Raw genomic sequence first — 20349 nt, 5'->3', positions numbered from 1 at the left:
AGAAATCAATTTCTTTGCATTAAGATTAAGCCAGCTTAAGCACATTTTGGCTCATAATATTTGTAACATATGAATGTCATACTTAAAAACTGGTATGAAAACGAAACTTCTAAAAAAATATAAACCAAAAAATAAATTCATTTTTTATATTTTAGAAATCAAAAGGAAAAATAACAATATATAACTCCAGCAAGTAAAAGTGAAAAAGTAGCTTTCTCCACAGATTTATGAACTTTTTTTCCGTATACAGTTTTTTTAATAGTTGCAAATCAGTAAGGAGCATCTTCCTTACTGCATTGACTTTTTCCTCACTTTAACAGTTTATTTATTAAAAGGCACAGCCGCCAAACTTGCAACATTGCACTATCGCACAGTCAATATAGTCGACAACACAATCTTAAGCGTTGCAGAAAACAAAACGTATCTCCAGACATTGCCGGCAACTTCCAAATTTAATAATAAATACTGAAAAATTATTCGGGAAAAAACTTATTCACGATTATGCAGCAAATGAGCTTGGTGTTGTTTGTGTTTGTTTAACATATTCCAAGCTTGGATGCACAGCCCACGAATGTGACGAGTGTGACATTGAATTAGCATTTGATATTTTGCACAATTGTTCAATCCTGTGCCAAACGGTACAAAAAATTTCTCTCAAGAAATGCAAACATTTTATTTATCACGTATTATGACCTTATGATATATTACGTTATATCAAAGCGATTAGGCATCAATGTCCTCTTATGTACGCGCCCATGTTTTAGGCAGTCTGTATCTTACCAAATTTTATACTTTTAATTGCAAAGATTTATTTAAAAAACAACAACAACAACAGTAACAAGATTTGTAATATGACAACGGAAGTAAGTTGTATTGCAATTGGCAGGATGAAAGTTTTTTTGTATTTATATTTTTAATTTGAGAAATTTTTAAATTTTTAAATGTACTTATTTTTATTTATTGTATTTTTTTTAATTGCTTTTATTTTGCGTGATATTTGTTATCGAAAAATTTAAATAAATTTCATGTGAAAATATTGTAGTTTCATAAAAGGAAAAGAGTTAAGCAACAAACTTGCCCAGCATAAACACATTTGCAGAGATACTCGTACTTGTACTAAAAACGAGTTCGTGTCTTGAGTCTTTTGAGTTTCGCGTTGTAACATTTAAATTAATTTTTTTATCTTTAACGGTATGACTGATGCTTCCATAAACATTAAAATATTTACGTGTGGATACGTACAAGTGTCTTTATCTTAAGCTAGCTGATTTGTTGTTATTTTTATTGCTTTTGCTACCTGACATGAGGTCAATCATCGTCACAAATTGAACACGTTACTATTTTGTGAAAACTTTGCTTAGAGAATATGGTTCAAAGAAGGTATGTACAATGGCCATTTGGTTAGTTTGATATGCCAAGATAATTAGTGTAAAATATGGTACACAGACACAGATTTGTGAACTATATGAACCGAAAAATAATTAAACATATACCACATTAAAATTTTACATGTATAAAATAAATGGAACATATGTAAAAAGTACGGAAAAAATTATTTTAACAAATTATTTCAAAATACTTTAATGAACCTATAAAAATATTACAACGTTTTTAATATTAATGGAATGTATGCCATAAAGTCTCTTGCAAAAATAAAATCTAAAATGTTACTAACCTACTAAAAATTATTGACCATCAAAATTCTTGAAATAACTTTTTGAATTATTACACATAGCATTTTAGATAATACTCTTTTTATGAAGTTAGATAATGAACATACAAAAATATATTATAATTATCCTGCATACTAAATATTTACAATACTAAATATTTGTTATATAGTTATTATATATTAATAATATGAGCAAAATGTAAAAAAGTTATATAAAATAAACCGTTTAGTACTACTTAAACCGAAATATTCCTAATAAAAATTCATTTTGTTGATTATCGATTATAACTGAATTGTAAATAATTTTAGCTATAAACTTGTAAAATAAATATTACATAATTATAAATATTAATTTCTAAAGATTCCTTTCTAAAAAGGATCTAAAAACTTTATCCAAATCTTATTGTAAAGTTTGACAATAATCTTATTCTGTGTGCTAGTTAGATTAGGAAACTTACTTCAGGAAGGGCACTTCTAGCACTTATAAGTATTATTGATCCTTTTCAATAAACCAATAATCGAAATAATTTGAAAAATATAATGTGAAGTCATTTTTTATATACAAGAATTATTGTATATCGTGCACTTATATAAAAATCAGAGAAAGTAATAACAAACACGAACATGTGGTTGAAATACAAATTTTAACACATAACCTAAGGAATCTAGTTTTGTGAAAGAATTTCAAATATGTTTTCTTTTTACAAATGACTCCAAAATTAGCTCCACAGATTCTAACATCATAAAATTTGTAAGAAACTCTCAAGCATATTTCAAACGCAATTACTGGTCATAGTAAAAGTTTAGCATATTATCAGTAGCTATCTAAGACAGAGCAAGAATACAGATGTATGATGTGTTAGTTAAAAATCACTTATAAAGCTTACATCTACTATTATTTTACTACTACTGACATTTAGAATTAGCATATATGGGAACACTTCAAGATATGCCATGAATTAATAGATGAATTAAGCAGGGAAGACTAAATTCTGGATATCAAACTTTCGTTTTAGGTGAGGAAACTTTAAGCAAAAGTGCCATCCACAATGACAGTTAATGAATAAGTAACCTCAAGATTTACTGTCTCGAAAAACTATAGAATAACCTACAACGTGGATGACGTTGGGTATAAAGCAAAAAATATCAGGGCTTTAAAAGTCACATTCAAAACAATTCAAATACTTCGCTATTCTATTTTAACCAAAAATTTATGCTTATGGTTACATTAGAAACCATATCTAATTATAATTAGTTGGTAATGGACTACGAGTTATTTGAGAACATATATGCATATATACCAGATATAAGTTTTAAGTTCAAAATAGAGTTTAATCTGAAATCGAAAATCGTATTTGTTTATATAATATATAGTTTTATATATCTCATCAATTCTTAAACACAGATGCGAGCTATAGACTATTAAATCGCATAAAATAAATTAGCTATCAACATATGAAAAACAAGAGTTTTTGAATACACACCGCTCAGTGCTAGTATTATTCAGTCAAATGACTGAATTTGGTAAAGTTTATCATATGAAAGAACTAATATGTAATAAAATTTTAGCTTTTGAGGAAGTTCTAGGTGTGGTGGAGGTAGGTCCAGGAAATTCTGAATTTATGATGTATTGATGGATTAAACCCACGTACACTAATTTCACTTGTAGGATTAGGATTAACATTCTGATCCATTCTCATTTAAAACTAGAGTTAGGCAAGGCTGCATGATATCGCCTCTACTACTTGTGTTACCTTTACATGAAGTATTCATATCTTCACTCACGGGATGCAAGGGCATACAATGGAACCCGTTTCATCAGTTACAAGATCTTGAATATGCAGAGGATGTTTACTTATTACGTCATAGGTGTTTCGATTTACAGGACAATCTTGAAAGATTTAACAACTGCTTATGTAAAGTTAAGCTAGATATTAATACAACAGGAATGGAAATTATATGCAACGGATACAGAGTACCACTATCGATTCCGATATTACAGAATAAAATAATGGAAAGCGTTCGATCCTTTGTGTATCTCCGCTAACAAAAGCGGTACGGAGATGGACTTCAAATCAAATTTGTACAGCAAGATCTGCGTTCGCTAAAAGTTAGAATTAAGTAAATTATTAAGACTTTGTGCTCCACTTGTGAGTCAAGAATTTAAATAGTAGTAGATGCATTTAACAATATGAGTATGTGTCAGATCAAAACAACTGGAAATAGATTGGTTACTGAAGAGGTAACTTATAAAAACTATTAGGCTAAAAAGAAGATCAATCACAGACACTGATTTGCTTATTTTAACTATTATAATATCTACAACTGGTAAATCTATGTAATAATATTAAAGAAATTAATAACAATTTATTGAAGAAATTATGTACTTAAAGAATTAATCACATCTACAATAAATAACTTCGGACCTCACTTCTTTCTACGCTTACATTCATCATCGGTTAAGCCTATGTATAGAGTTAGTGATCCCTAATAAGCATAATACGAGTACTTTTCTGGCAGCTGCTGTTATTGTGGTTAATTTGTTATGGTTGTGTAAGTTGTTTTTGTTGTTTTTGATGTTGTGTCGTAGATGTTGGTATTACAAGTACAGTTATTATTAATGCTTATTATGTTGATGTAATATTTGTGGTAACACTTGTGACCCTATAATTGCGTACTCACATTGTCATATTAAAAAATAATTTTAACTGATTGCAAAGCGAATTATTTTTCTATGTTGGTTTTTAGTACAAACCCATGCCTTTTCCTGTACAATTATCAATGATGAGTTGGCTTAAAAGAGTCGACCTAGCTAAGTCGGCGGTTACTTTGATTTAGTCTTCATGGCAAAAAAAAAAATTAAAAAAAATAAAAATAAAATAACTGAAAATAAATATGTAGATAGAGAGTGAGACAGAGGAAGCCTAAGCTAAGCCTAAGGCCCAGTGACACTTTCTTTACTGATTAATTGCAAGTTTAATTGAAAACTGTTGCTGCACAGATTTATTTTCTTAACAGCGTTAATTTTATGTTTATTTCATAGTAAATATAGTAGAAATTTTAAATCATAAAATAAAAACAAAATTATATCTTGTTTTTTTTTTGCAAGTAAACATAAAATCTCTTAAAACAAACGAATTTGTTTTTTTTTCTTAGTGTATAATTTATTTTTTATACATTTTTTTATGAGTTTTGTGATTTTATTTCACTTTGAGATGAGAAGTAAACATAAAATGAAAATAATTATAAAATTTATAATAATTTTTTTTTTTAATTTAATTTGATTACAGTTGCTTTCACTTGTTTTCTACTTAACACGGTTAGCTTTTATACAATGACTTTTAAGAAGAGAATAAGTACGAGTACAAATTCGATGTAGATACCACGAAATGCATGTGAAGTGACCATTTGCATACCAATTATCCACAATTATGCTGCAACTCCAATTAATCTGGAAAGTATTTCATGTGCATTGGAAATGCATCACAAGTATTTAAATTAGGCAATCAGGAAATTGTAAAAACTTAAAATTATATGTGTCAAGAATAAGTACTTCAATATACTGGTATCTACAAATAGAAATAGAAATTAATTGTTTTAGGATGTTTAGAAAATAATTTAACTTTATGAACCCACATGACCTTTAGAATTATTTGTATTTTTATATCAATTTGTTTTTTTTTTTTTTGAATCTATTCTAGAAATCGAACAATGTATCAACAACATAATTATAGGATTGTGATGCCGTGTTCAATTTTTATTAGTGTACATGTTATTTTCCAGGTATACAGATAACACGAGAAGAAAAGTATAAAGATTTCAGATAATTGCAGATAAAATTTCATCGAGCTTTTCATTAATCGCAGTTAAATTCAAGCTATTTATAAAGCTTATCATGAGAATTGAATCACTGAAATGACAGACACCTTAACAATTAAGGTGGCTGGCACCAAACCGGGATTAACGACAAGCAATCTTATTCCTTGTCATTTATTTTATGTAATTGACAATAAAGGTATCATATTTTATTGCGATTGAAATAAGAAATTAAAATAGTTTGGAATTAATCGAGAGAAAAGATATTCTTTTAACATGATACCGTTAGACTACATAGGTCTTTGGTTGCTAACGCCTGCCCTTTCCTGACCAATCTGAATAAGTTGTCATTATGCAATATTAGGGACTTAGCCAAATTCATAGAACTGTCAGAATGGTTTACCTTCGCCTAATGGGGAAGTCGTTGCCTTTTTTTAGGCGTTGGTCGTATACTGATCACTTTATCTATATACGAACCAACGCTATTTCTGTGGTACCACAACGGGCTATTATTTGAGCTCAAGTGGGCTTTCTTGGTACACAAGGCCGCCATTTCAATGTACTTACCTAACGCCTACTCAAACGATTGATCCAAAATTATGTATAATTACCACAATAAAATCAAAATATTGAAAAATAGTAAATGAGATTATAACAATGCTAAGCTATCTTTTAATGCAATAAAAACTAAGACAATTTGACAGGAAAATTTTAAACATCAGCCATACTCACAGTTCTAACTTGTTTCGATAAAATTATTTTCGAAAAAAAAGCTATCAAAATCAACGGTATCAGTTATTTGTAAATAAAATCTCGGAAATTTACAATAGATTTACAGTTTCTATAAAAAACTGACAGAAAGTGTTTAAAAAACTGCAATTTTTGGGTTAATAAAATTGCTTCCGCTTTGACTAAAAACGACAAATACTTTTCGCATAATTTAATATTTCTAATATGGAAAATTTTTTAATTTAAATTTTGTTTAAAAATAAAATATTTCAAATTCCTTTCAATTATAAATTGCATGCCAAGTGTAAAATTATGAAAGCTGAAACTATTTGAAAATATATATAAAAAAATGTACACTGCTCTTAAGACTTCAACCGATTTGTTTTGAGTATTAAACAAAAATAATTTAAATAATTTTAAAATTGTTTATGCTGAGCATTTCACTTTGAATAGTGGAAAAATATATTTAATTTTTATATAAATTATAATGTTCATTGTTTTAAAGGAATGTTTAGGCGCTAAATTCAAACTTAACTTAGCGTAAGTAGCTGTGAAAATAGTTTGAAAATACTTTTGTTTTAAGACAACTAAGATGGTATAACAAAATTTTTTTTTATTTTTTTTTCATTTTTACTTAAAACAAATGAAACAACATTTATGCGCTTTATCATGGCTACCGTACTTTAATTACAATTATAACTATTATTATTATTAATTTTTGTGTAGCCCAACAATTCGCAAGCCACTTTTTTTGTGTTTGTAATCTGAAAATATTAAATATTTCAATAAATTTTTTATTTTATTTTTCTTATTTCACTTTACGAACAAATGACTGTAATTTTGAACCAATTTTAATCAAGTATAAAATTACGTGAAAAAGTGAAAATATTTGCCAATCTCTGTCAGAGACAGACGAGGAGTGAAAAATATATTTATAATGAAATTATTACAATATTACAATAACAAAAAGTAAGCCGAAGTAAAAGATACGAAGAGAAATACATGTATCTATATGTATCTATAACAAAAAAAAAGAGTTTCAGTTTCGCTTGATTTACCTCGCACTTGCAGTTACAGTCGGAATGCGTGAAAGCCCATAAAATGCGTACGACCCAGATTCAAGTTCAAGTTTGCAGCTGCAAGTGCGTCACAAATGCATTTCTGGTTAGCAGCGAATCCACGCATGAATGCGACATATTCCATTTTTTATGCCAAAAACTTCAAATCAATTTCATTGACACATGAAGTAGAAATCATTTCGCATAAAAAGCGAAATCGTTTCAGATATCGTAAAATCGTTGTGCGGTCCTAAATTAGATTTTACGCATGACAAATTGAGAGCAATTTATAATAAACTTAGTCAACAATAATTTATTAAAATCTATGAGAAAAAAATTAATAAAATAAATTAAAATAAATATAAATTAAAAAATATCTATATAAGTTCAAATATATTTTTTATCATTATTTATTTTTATTAACTATAGGTATAAAATATTAAAACGACATGAATTTTAAAATGATCAATATTATAAAAAAATAAGAAACGGAACCATATTATCGTAAACCATATATTTTTTATAGTATGTAAATAATGGATTTTAGGTATGTAGACAAATTGGAATGAAGTCAATATTATTTAATTAGCAATTAAGGTTTCAAATGTACGTTAATGTTTGTCGAAACGGTTGTATGTTTTATAAGCACTTAGACGCTCTTGAAGTTAAAACACACCGATTAGTACTTGCCCTCTTCCAAGTATTCTCTACCAGTTATATGAAACTACTTAAAAAAACAAGAAAATATTCTTACATATTCTTGATATAAGGATATACTCTTGATACGAGTATGTTAAAACAGTGGACAAACCTGAATACCTCGGAGTCTACAGAACTAAGAAAGACACATTGATAGCAATATAAAAACGAATAAATGCAGCTAAATTTACGCATTTAAAACTTTTTAAGCTTTAAATTAAGTTTTGAATACTTTGGAGTGATGAGCGATGGGGAAGATACATCTATTGAAATCCAAGAACAAAACCATGTAGATAAATTGTTTACAAACTTATAGCTTTTCATCGTTAAAGTGTTTTAAAACGGTGGATGAATTTGAATTCCTCGAATTGCTTACCGGAATGAATATACTCAGCTAATATTCACACATTTATATGTTTTTGAATCCAAAATCATGTATGGTAAAGCAATCAAAAAATTTGCATAAACAAAACTATAATTAGAACCATCCCCTTTTTATGTGAAATCTGGATAGGGCTGACATAGCTAGATGTAAAAAAAAATCTATTGCCCTATAGACTACAACAACAAGTTTGACATTACGGATGCATTACGGTATATATACGAACGCAAACTGTAGATTCTGCTAAGAGAATGCGGAGTCAGTCACACATGTGTTGTTAGAATGCCCTGCACTAATGCACAAATAGAATAGACTTCTGGGAATGTAACCCTTACGGAATATGCAATAAAACTCTGTAAAACAGGTTCTATACTACTTTTTATTGACAGAACAGGGCTAAAAGACCTACTTTAAACCCAGAAGAGGGCATAATTACCCCGCTGGTCACAATGCCACATCCCCTTAACAATAATAATAAATAATAAGATACCAACTCGTATACTCGTATATGTACTCGTATGTACATACGTACTCGTACTTGTAAGTCATATAAAACTAGCTGTATGCTTTTACATTATATGCTGTTATATTAATTACATATTTTTTATTACCAATTTTGAATTTATTGTTGACTTTATATCCAGATATACCTAGCCGTCGAGAAATCGTTCGTAAAAATGGAACTACTTACACTACTGCCTCTAAGATGGATAACGCGATAGTAGTAGATAAAGTAGATTTCTGATAAACTCAAGAAAATAGGGCAGGTTTCCTGATCATTACAGGAAATTATAATAATTTTTCTGTTAAATATTGTTACTATTAAAAAATTATAACTTGCTTTAAAATAAAAATATATTTGTACTAGCAGACAGCCAGCTACTTTGAAGTTCTTGAACACAGTCCAAATAATATATAACATACAACAGATGATGACTACTCAACCTCCTTAAACGAGATGCCCCTCAATATTTCTATTTTCCAGTCTTGATCACCGACTATGGGTTAGAAAGATGGAGATTTTTGTTTTTCAAAACATAATTTTCCAATGGCATTAAATTTACGTATACGAATAGTAATTATGTAGCTATCAAAAATTGACAAAATTTTTTTTTTATTTTACTTTAAGTTAATGAACATTACGACATTGCAAATAAATAGCGCTCTTATTATGTCATATTAATACGTATATAATAAAATATTTATGATAATATTGGATATCGATGTAAATGCCGTAAATAAACAAATACGAGTATTTAATAAATAGTTTCTAGAACGAACTCAGCAAGACGTATGCCTCTATGCTTTGCTTGTTCTTGCTTAAATCATTAATTTACAATTTTAATTATAAGCTATAATCGACATTAAAAAAATGTAAATAATATAAAAATATACAAGTAATGACAATTTTTTTCAAGAATGTTTTAAAAATGTTGTACGGCTTTTAGAAATAGTGGAACGGTTCAACATTAAAACCAGCGTATATTCAATATGTGATCACATTTTAAAGTTATTTATTAACTAGTACACCTTCAATTAGAAAAAATTTTAAATATTATTCAATAGTGTTTTATAAGAGTTACTGTTGTAAAGTAATTATTTTATAATACTTGAACATACCAATATACACGCGCACAACTTCTGAACAATATTTGATAAAACTTTAAAGTACAAAAAATTACTTGTAGAAATATTATGAAAAAAATATGATATATAATTTCATAATTAATATATATATAAGTATAATAAAGCATTAGGCTCATCAAATTAATTAGCACTGTTAAATTAACTAAAATTAGAATTAATGTATCTCTGTCTCTGGGGAAGAACTAAAAATGAAAACAGTAGAACAAAAAATTATTGCTAAATAATGCTAATTATAATTTAAGCATCTTAAGAAGAAAAGTACGTAAGTATTTAAGCCATTTTAACCATTTTTTTATTATAAAAACCATTTAAAAAGATTAATCTTTTCGTACAGAATTAGAACAAAAGAATTAAGCGGCAAAATGTGAAGTTTCCCATGTTTAAAAAATTATTATACAGCACAGAAGTACATTTAACATAAATTTTAAATATTAACTGAAATCAAATGAGGTCAAATTAAATCTTTATAGAAAAATAATAATATACCAAAACATAACAAGCACTAAGCATTTACAATTAACAGAGATGAAAGATACTTAATTAAAAAACATTTACTACTATTTAAGACAAATGAAAAACGTGAAAAATAAATTAATTTTACATTAATATTTTGAGATATTTTCAATTTACTATTCAAAACAAGTTCATCTAACAAGTGAGGCCTTAAATAATTACGAAAGATATATTTGAAAAAGCAATATAAAAGCAAATTCGTTACAGTTTCATTTTAAGGGCATGAGAGTTTTCATGCCTTTCAAGGTAACAACAGATACTTTTTAGTTTTATATATTTCAAAATAAACAAACAATAAATGTTGAATATTCAGTATGAAATAAATATGGAAACTTTATTACTATTTAAATAGTTAAAACTTAATGTAATGTGGAAATTAAGTTTCCTGTTTTAAGTGCAATGTTTAGTACGTAAAGATATTTAATAGACAATCTATGAGTACTTTAATTAAGCTGCATATATCGTCATTTTTCAGTTATCTTCTCTTAGAAGTAAATTGAATTTTATCTCTTCTAAATGAATTATTTCTTTTAAAGAATAATTAAAAAATATTTTTATTTATTTATTTTTTTTTTTTCATTTATTGTATTTACTACTTTTTAATTAAGAAAAATGTTTTTCAGTTTAAATGAATATAAAATGATCTCATTATAACTGCGACAGACTTAATTCGCACCAAATTAAATTTATTCAAAATAATTACATTTTTATACCGTGGGTCATTTACCTTCCGTAGTAAAAACAACAACTATAACAGCAACAGCAGTATATACTATCTACAATAACAGAAGGAAAATCATATAAAACAATGTGGTGGTCTTTTATGATGGTGTTGATGATGGTGGCTGCTTTACTTTTATTGGTAGAAATGGCGGTGTTCATGATATTATGTATTTAAGCATAACCCACAACAGAAATAATAATAATTTAAAACAAAGACAATGGCAACAACAATAACAACAACAAGTGCACTAAAAAACATTGTAGAAAAGCACACTTGAAAGATATTTTCTTGTCACGCTTATGATCATCCAACAGATGGCGTACTATACCATTTTACATGAAGATACGATAAAAGATAATTTAATTCAAGATACTTGAACATTATATGGCAAGATATTTTACTAAAGTATTCTTAAGTTCGTTACAATGTGCACAATCTTACAGGGTGATCAGTGTAAATGATTACAATTGTAATAAGCATTTGAAAATATATACCTAAAATATGAAATCAAGTTGAATAAGTTTTGCTTTGTTTATTAATAACAAAAAATATAACTATTAAATTTATTATATCTTTATATTTGTATTTATACATACATAAAAATGAAATAGTGTATATTTATAGCTGAATTCATGCAAAAATGATTAGAAAACTCGATTATTATAGGTTATTTTGGAACGTACAATTGCCGATAAACACCTTTTTAAAGCAAAACTGATTTTCCAAAGTATTTTGAAAGCAAAACATAGATCTAAAATTAATTTATTTAATTTTTAATTAATTAAAAACAAAAATAATGAAAATGGATAGAACAACATACTTAACAATTTCATATATAATTAATTCGGTTAGTATTATTATTAAGTAGAAAATGTTATATAGCTTGATTTTTATAAAACTGTCAATTTGGTTGATCTTTACCTAATAGGCGCGTCGTTCCTTTAGGCGGTGCTGGTGCACTGATCTCTAGTCGGCGCACGCACTAATCCTGTAGATCAACAACGAGTCATTATTTGAAATGGACTTTGGAGACAAACCACCACTTCAACTTAACCTAACCTAACCTATATACCAACTCAAGTGGTATATTGTGTTAACCGATTTTTAGGCTTTTAATGAACGTGTGACGGTTTTGTGATGGGGTAACAAATCAAGATAGATTACTCTGCCAGAGCTCAGTTTTAGACATTCATCGATAAGGTGTTTAGACCTTTCAGTATTTATTTTATAAAAACGGGATATATTAGGATTTGAAAATTTTTTTATATTAAGATGGTACATCAATTTACAATGCCTTGTTAAAAACTCAGTGAAAATGTTTATAACTTCTCTGTACAACGTAAAAAGTCTATTTAAGATCGCTTTGGATAAGCTAATGAATGTCTATCTGAATGCCTTAGCCTACCTTAAGGCTTAACATAACAAGTTAATTCAGTATTTTTAGATTGTTATTCCTACCCAAATTGTAATCGCTAGAAACATCACGAAGTAAAATGGATTTGCAATATTTACAGTTCTGGTCAAAATTGAATAGATAAGTGACAAATAAACTATTAAATATATCTGCACGTAAGAATATATAATACTTTAAATTCTAAAAATAACAATGAGAATAATTTGTCTATTTTATTGATACTGCATTGCATTATCAGGTATTATTCTATTATTGATAAATATAGTAATCATAAATTGTCAAAATAAAGTCTTTCATTATTTAAAATCTATTTCGTTATTGTTGTACCCCTTGGTGGATCCCAACAGGAAGCATACTCAGTCATATTAAGTGGATGTTCATAGTTTAGAATGAGACTAAAAATTGAGATTAGTAGTATAAGGTTATAAATAAGAGAGATGTTAGTGTTCCATGAATCGCATGAAGGGCAAGCCAATCAGATATGCACGGATCATTTAGAAGCCCATATTTCCATTTCTTTCTCTTTTACTCTCTTCACAGAACAGGTAATAAACTTCTTATTGGCTTAATATAAATATATTATTACAGCACCTCGAGGCTTTGAATATATTTTATTTAAAAGCAAATTTAAATTACATTTAATTTGTATTAATATTAAATTCATTTTTAAATATTAAATTCATAAATTTTAATAATTATATTTTTATTGTTAATATATATTGTATATTATTATTCTTATTGTATTTTTTCTATTAAGCTGTTTATATATATATCTATGTTTAGAATTTATTAAATAAATATTTTTTTATTCAGTAACTCTATACTTTTGTATTAATCATTGGCTCTTTACTATATTAACTATATACTTATAACTGCCTAATTAATAAAATTAATTTGCAGAATTTACAGTTTACAACTTTTGTATTGGGTTCTACTTTAAAAAAGATAAAAATTAAGTATAACCAAAGCGTTTAATCACAATACTATTTTTACAATTCTATCAATAATGACTAAACAATTATTGTACGCGAGTATCTTATCAAGTTTCAGGATACACGTTATTTATGAAATTCAATTTCTTTATCAAATTCAGTTCTTAAGCACTTCCATACCAAACCAAAGATTCATTAAAAACGTAAATAATTTTTATGAACGTATAATTATAAAATTTTTGTGTCCATTAGATATTTCAAATAATTTGTTAAAATATTCTTTTTATAATTTAGTGACAGTTTTTATTATTCCATAAACCAGTACAAGTAACAGTAGTAAACCCGGTCGCAATATATTGGAGTTATTGCATCTGAAATAATTTTATATATATTATTCATGAAATAATAACTCTATAACTACTTATTTCACATACTTTTCTGATTGTTCAACCCATGTAATTTGAGACCCAATACCATATTGGTCAGCATATTTCTGCACTGTATTCATAATTGAGGGACTGATTGTTTGCTGCCTGGTCATTACTTTTATTAACGCTGCTGATGACAAAAATTTTGTATAACCACAAACCAAAGCAATATTTTTATAATCCGTGCCTATGAGCTTAAATGTAATTGTCACACTTAGCGATCCAGTACCGTAGACAAGATCGAAGGTACCATTTTTGGTGTAATCATTCCAAGGAAATACAACTGTATCTATTTCATGATTCCATTTATTATTTACATTATTTCTAAAATCCAATGTTAGCGTGTAATTATCACTAACTTCACTGGCAGGAGGAGCAATCACCTTAAGACAAGCTGGTACATCAGCTTTTGGTATTCTTGCTGCCTCATACCATACACCAGAAATCTAATTAAATTTTTTTTTAATTTTTTTTTATTTTCATAATTATGATATAAAAATGAGCACTTACTAGTTCGGGATTAAATTTAAATATTGGACTTGAGTCGCATGTCCAAGATTGAGTTTGACTTTTGACAGAATTAGTGAATATACTTAAAATAAGTAATACTAAACTAAACTTGGTTAAATTAACTACAGGCGGCATGAGTATATTAGTTGTTAATACGCGGTGCTACTTAAATACACTAATTTTACAAATAAGAACACATTTTTTCATTCAATATTTTGTAATATCTTATCTTTTGCCTATCAACCGATTGCTTATCGTTTGTTTTTTATTTCACTTTTTATTTATAAACAAGTAAGCAATAAGTTTCGGTTAGCTTTCTTAATATAACAAAGGTAGTTTCAGATACATTTTTGTATTGAAGCCAAACAAGCGATTTAGGGGTTAAAATGAATATTAGAAAGGTCGACACTACTAAACTAAGTATCGTATGTATATAGAATAAATAAATAAAAAAAACGAGTATATATAGACATACGAGAAAAACCTGAGGTGCTTGAATATATTGAATATATTTCTTCAACATTAAAAATTATATTAGTATATGGAAATCTTTAATATTTATATTTCAAAACTTCGGAAATAATATATTAAAATATTTTGACGTTCATTAAAATATACTTTTACAGCAAACTACATTAATTTTATAACAGCTTATAAAAAAATAATTGTTTTACTATAACAACAATTATATTTTCTGAATATAATGCCTATGGGCACTGGACCATAGGACGGCATGGAGCTAGACTTGACCTACCCTGTGCTATCTCCTGGAATGCGTGTCTACCAGCTCTCGAAGAAATGACACCAGAACACCTGATGTATCTATGTCCAAGGTTTGGACATAACTAGGCTTAAGTTTCTTCTTCAACAAATTCGGCAATATCTCTAGTATTAGCATTGACCAGATTCTTGCCGTTATAATGCCTCGGGCTAGTTCTAGCTTGACATTCTCTTTACTACACACTATTACGAGGTTTTGTGGATTCAAAACGGCTTTTTTAGCTAAATGAGGAGGACTTGTTCCTCTCTTTATCACAACTAATTAAGTGACTAGCAATTAAACTAACAATTCTTTGATTTGTTACAGCTGTTGATGCGGTTAGTCTTACTGCTACTTATTATTGTTGGTAAGTATATATGCTTGCATGCGCAGATATGAATACTTGTAAGTATCAAGTACGGTGAGAAATAAATTTATTATTATTAATTTAATTTTATTTATTATTATTGTATAAAAAATATACAAAAAAATTAGTATATTTCGTCATAATGGTTTTAAATTTAGCTTTTAACAAATTTAATTTATTTTATGTGAACTTGAAGCCATTCTCAATGTCTTATTTAATTAATGTAATAAATTATGTTGAAGATTTCTTTAAAGTAACGATTTCAAATAATTAAAAATATAATTTCTTAATTTGGATGAGATTATTCCGTATGAAGTATTTAGTTAGTAATTATCAACTTCAATTTGCTTTATCTTGATGAATTTGAAGAGGTAATGTTTTTAAGTACTTCATAAAACATAAAATAGTTAACCACCACAATTGATTTCAATTTTATTATATTATTTATTTAATCTGCAATACTTTATTAATATATAAAAGGTTTTATATTACGATAAACATTTAAATTTTTTTTTTTTCACTGCTGCTGTTGATTCAAAGAAGATAAGTAACAATACAGCAGCTTAATTTTAAAAATAATTTTATCGAGATACTTTACCCAACTTCTACTTAGGACAGACTTAATGCATTAATACAGTCGACTATTGTCTTCGTTTTAATTTTGGAACTTTATTTTATAATTATATTTAAAATAGTATAAATCATCAATCAAATGGTTTGTTTTTATTAAATTAACTTCGTAATGCTAAATTTTAACCAAACTTAATTAATTAATTTATAATTTGTTTTCAATGAAGTTTTAAAACTACTTTAAGCTGTGGCGATTTTGGTAATCCAGTATGCTTGTTTTCGTAATTTTTAACCTGAAATCTGATTTGTGGTGCAAAAAATTGAAGATACGTCACACACGCTTGTACAACAAAGAAAAAACTAACAACTTATTGGTACTTTAAAAAATTTAATAATAATAATTAGTAATCTTCACAATCCATGCAGAACTTCACGCCTATATTGCAGAATTTTATTTAAGAAAACTACAAGTTTAGCTTTTTCACCATTTTTCTGCTTTGAATTTTGCTGCCAAATACTTATACAATATTAACTCGAAATATAATTATATTTAATTAAATTATTTTTAAAGTTGTATTTTATTGAGAATATTTTAAAATGTAAGATCTACATTTTATACTCAATTATTATACTCAATTTTTTTAATTAAATTATTTCGATATATACTTAGTCACAGTAAAGGAGTTATGTGTGATGGTGTAGGATCAATACAGTGCTGTTAAACTGATAAAGAGAATATTTTTGATATCGAAAATTCATTATATCATTACTTATAAGAACAGAGACATAGATAGTCAGGTTCACGTAAGTCGTAAGTTACTCTTAAAAAAAATAAAAAAAAAAACAGACATTATAATTTGAAAAACGTTTGTAATATATACGGCTAAAGTCTTCAGATAGCTACGATATAATATCAAATATACGTCTTTCACTTATCTACATTTTAAATATATATTTTAAGTGAGATAAAATAATATCTTGTCTAAACCACATACATCTACATTATACAGCCGAACTATTAGATAAAGACGATATCATATATAATAATATTTAAACAACATAATCTAATTAATGAGAATTAAGTTTAATTTCATTATACAGTGAACACTCACAATTTAGCACTATAGAAAGTTAGATTATCCAGAAATTAGAAGCTAATTTTTACAAGCATTAAATGCTCTAAAATTAGAACTTATAGTTTTCCCAAAGAACATTGATAATTTTTCGACTTATAACATATAATAACAAAGTTATTTAAAATTAACTCAAAATAAAAAATATTGTGGATTACTATAATCTAAGCAATAATGTGTTGAAATCAAAAAAAAAAATATAAGTAAAAAAACGTAGAGGAATTAAATTTTTTTTACATTTTTTGAAATAAAAAACCTTATAAGAAAGTACAGTCAAACTTCAATAACTCGAAGTAGCATTTTGCAAAAAAAAAAGTTCGACTAAAGTAGAGTCAAACTTCAATAACTCGAAGTAGCATTTTGTAAAAAAAAGGTTCTACTTAAGGGCCCATTAGACAGCAACGTTCGTTGTCAACGCGCGCTTGCCATTACACAAACAATTTTTTAACAATTTTTAAAACACGCCCAAGATAAAACAACAAATATACTAAAAAATCGCTCTCACAAGAGAATTTTTTTCTCCTACTTTTCTCCTACTTTGTGAAATGCGAAATTTGTTTGTGTAATAGTAACATTTGAAATTTTAAGAAATGTGTTGACGAAAATCAAAACATTTTGATATTTCTTCAAACATGCTCGTGTTTTTGCATATACAGTCGGATTTGGTCGGCATGCAAAATTTTATTTATTTTGAGAAATGGAAGCGTAAACATCGTTTAAATGCACGCATGATTTGTCGTTAGGATGCGATGCTTTGCAAATATGAATGAATTTAATTTTAAATATTTGTATTTTCTACCTAGGTAAAATTTTTTAATTTCCAAAACATTTTATTAAGAAGAATTAAAATATTAATAACCTTGGGCTAAAAAAAAATAACCAAACATTAAATTACAATAAAAATTTTGTTTTAAATATTAATTGCATTGTGCACCTACGGAAAATTTGTTATTAAAAAATACCAAAAAAAAAAATTAAATTATATAAAATATAATATATATAAAAATAAATATATAAATTGAAATCATAAAAATAAATATAAATATATAAATTAAAATTATAAATTAAATGTAAAACATTATTTTTCGTAAGGAAATTACGCATAGCAGCCGCTGTCGACACTTCAGCGATTGCTTTAATACTGATGAGTGAACAAATTTTGCATTGTTTGCTGGAGGCGTGCTTAAAAAATTGTTGGTAAATTTAATGTGTAATGGAGAGAGAAGACTTCGTGTGTTTGTCAACGCGCGTTGATGTCTAAAGGCCACTTTATGGAGACTTGGAGTTAGAGATTTTTTTTTGTAATTGTATGTAATTTACTCTCTAAACCGTGTTGCACTCTATTTAGTTCGAGTTATAGAAAATTCGATTTAGAAAAGTTCGAGATATGACTGTATTTCTTTTCGGATTTCAACCGAATATTAAATATTAAATTAAGAATAAATATATTACTTTGATTGTAATATATATAAATATTTCTACAAAGGTTTCGAAAAATAGTGAACCACAACAATAAAAATTATTCTTATATTATTTTAATTAAATGAATTTTTGGCTGTTTCCAGTATTTACCTATCACCAGTAGTCTTAGAATTATTTAATTTATTTATTCGTAAATAATTTTTTGAGACTGCAAGTACTAAGAATTTAACCTCGTGCCCCGCCAAATTTGAAGCTCAGAGTCAGCGTTCACTGTTCTTGACTTGTATGTAAAGAAAAATTATAAATATAATAATAATAGAGTCTTAAAACAATTTACACTAATTTATTACAAAAAATCCTTAAGTCTTTCTTAAGATACTTTACACTAATCTATTGCCTAACATTCTAGGAGGAATTAGTCTGTTATCATTTGATTACATAAAATGTTAAGTGGAATATAGAATTTTAAAAAGAATTTTATCAATCAGTTTCAAAACTTGAGCTAAAGCAATAATGTGTTTGATCTTCCAATACAGAAAGGAGTTCATAAAATGCATTACATTAGATGAATACCTTAACATACCAAAAGCCTAACTACGCACTATGAATATGTATCATACAACTATTAAAACACCCATTGATGATATTTAAGATAATTTATAAATCTTCGTTTAGACTAAGTTATGCACTCTAAAGGTAAGAAAATTAATTCACCTTGAACTACTACAACTAGAATTTACAAAAAATGCAAGTTGAAATAATTTAACTACATTTTTATATAGTATTTCATGGCAAAAAACACCCTGTATGAATAAAAAACATAATTACTGGACATAACATTTTTTTATGGCTTTGAAATGAGTTTAGTCAATTTATTTAAAATGCAGCGAATCCAAAAATAAAAAAAAACATGTAACAAGTACATTTGCAGTTGATAATAAAAACGGCTAAATTCAGAGATGACGATGAATGACGACGCATAAATATTGCATTTTTATATATATACACACACACACACATGCACGCAATCGCTCCCAAGTATCTATGTTACTCATATCTAGTTGCTGCTGTTAACTGAAGCTTAAAGGTAATATATCAACAGCAACAACACCTTCAGTTTTTTATCTACTTCTACTTCTTGTTATTATTAATGTTGTTGCTGTTGCTGTTGTTATCGTTATTGTTGTTGTTGTTGTTGTTGTTGTTGTTGTTGTTGTTTATGCTATTCAGGTGTGGGAATTTTTGCTTCGGCTAAGTATTTTAATAAATATTTGGATGATTTTCAGTTTAGACCGTAGCGCGTCTCTTAACAAATAGTAAAGTTCAATAGCATAAAATGCAGTATTTGTATTGAGAGCGTGCGCTTGCATAAGACGGAAAATGTTGTTTGCATGTTTACATGCAACAACAATTGTTGTGGCATTATTAAAATTGTTGCAATTGTAGGCATTATGTTAAATATTCATTTCATTTCGAAGATGTAACAAATTGTGTGTGAGTAGGATGTGTAAATATTAATGTAAAGCGGAAGACGCGGACGCCTTTTTGTGTTAATTGTGGGTGTTTACATATA

The 20349-nt window shown here is 27.2% G+C and overlaps 2 protein-coding genes across 2 annotated transcripts in view; both read right to left on the bottom strand.

Moving 5' to 3' along the window:
- Positions 1–20349, bottom strand: part of LOC119670339 (GATA zinc finger domain-containing protein 14) — a 58885-nt gene that overhangs the window by 24980 nt on the left and 13556 nt on the right. The gene's annotated exons all lie outside the window — the stretch shown is intronic.
- Positions 13501–14690, bottom strand: LOC119670342. Its single transcript, XM_038080567.1, has 3 exons — positions 14525–14690; positions 14021–14460; positions 13501–13957 (listed from the first exon to the last, which is right to left on the bottom strand). The coding sequence occupies exons 1-3, from the start codon at positions 14657–14659 to the stop codon at positions 13870–13872; spliced, it is 663 nt and encodes a 220-aa protein (XP_037936495.1). The 5' UTR covers positions 14660–14690; the 3' UTR covers positions 13501–13869.

The sequence above is a fragment of the Teleopsis dalmanni genome, chromosome 1 (genome assembly GCF_002237135.1).
Source record: "Teleopsis dalmanni isolate 2A chromosome 1, ASM223713v2, whole genome shotgun sequence".
NCBI classification, from domain to species: domain Eukaryota; kingdom Metazoa; phylum Arthropoda; class Insecta; order Diptera; family Diopsidae; genus Teleopsis; species Teleopsis dalmanni.
The sequence above is the reverse complement of the archived record's forward strand: the minus strand, read 5'-3'. Positions and strand labels throughout refer to the sequence as shown.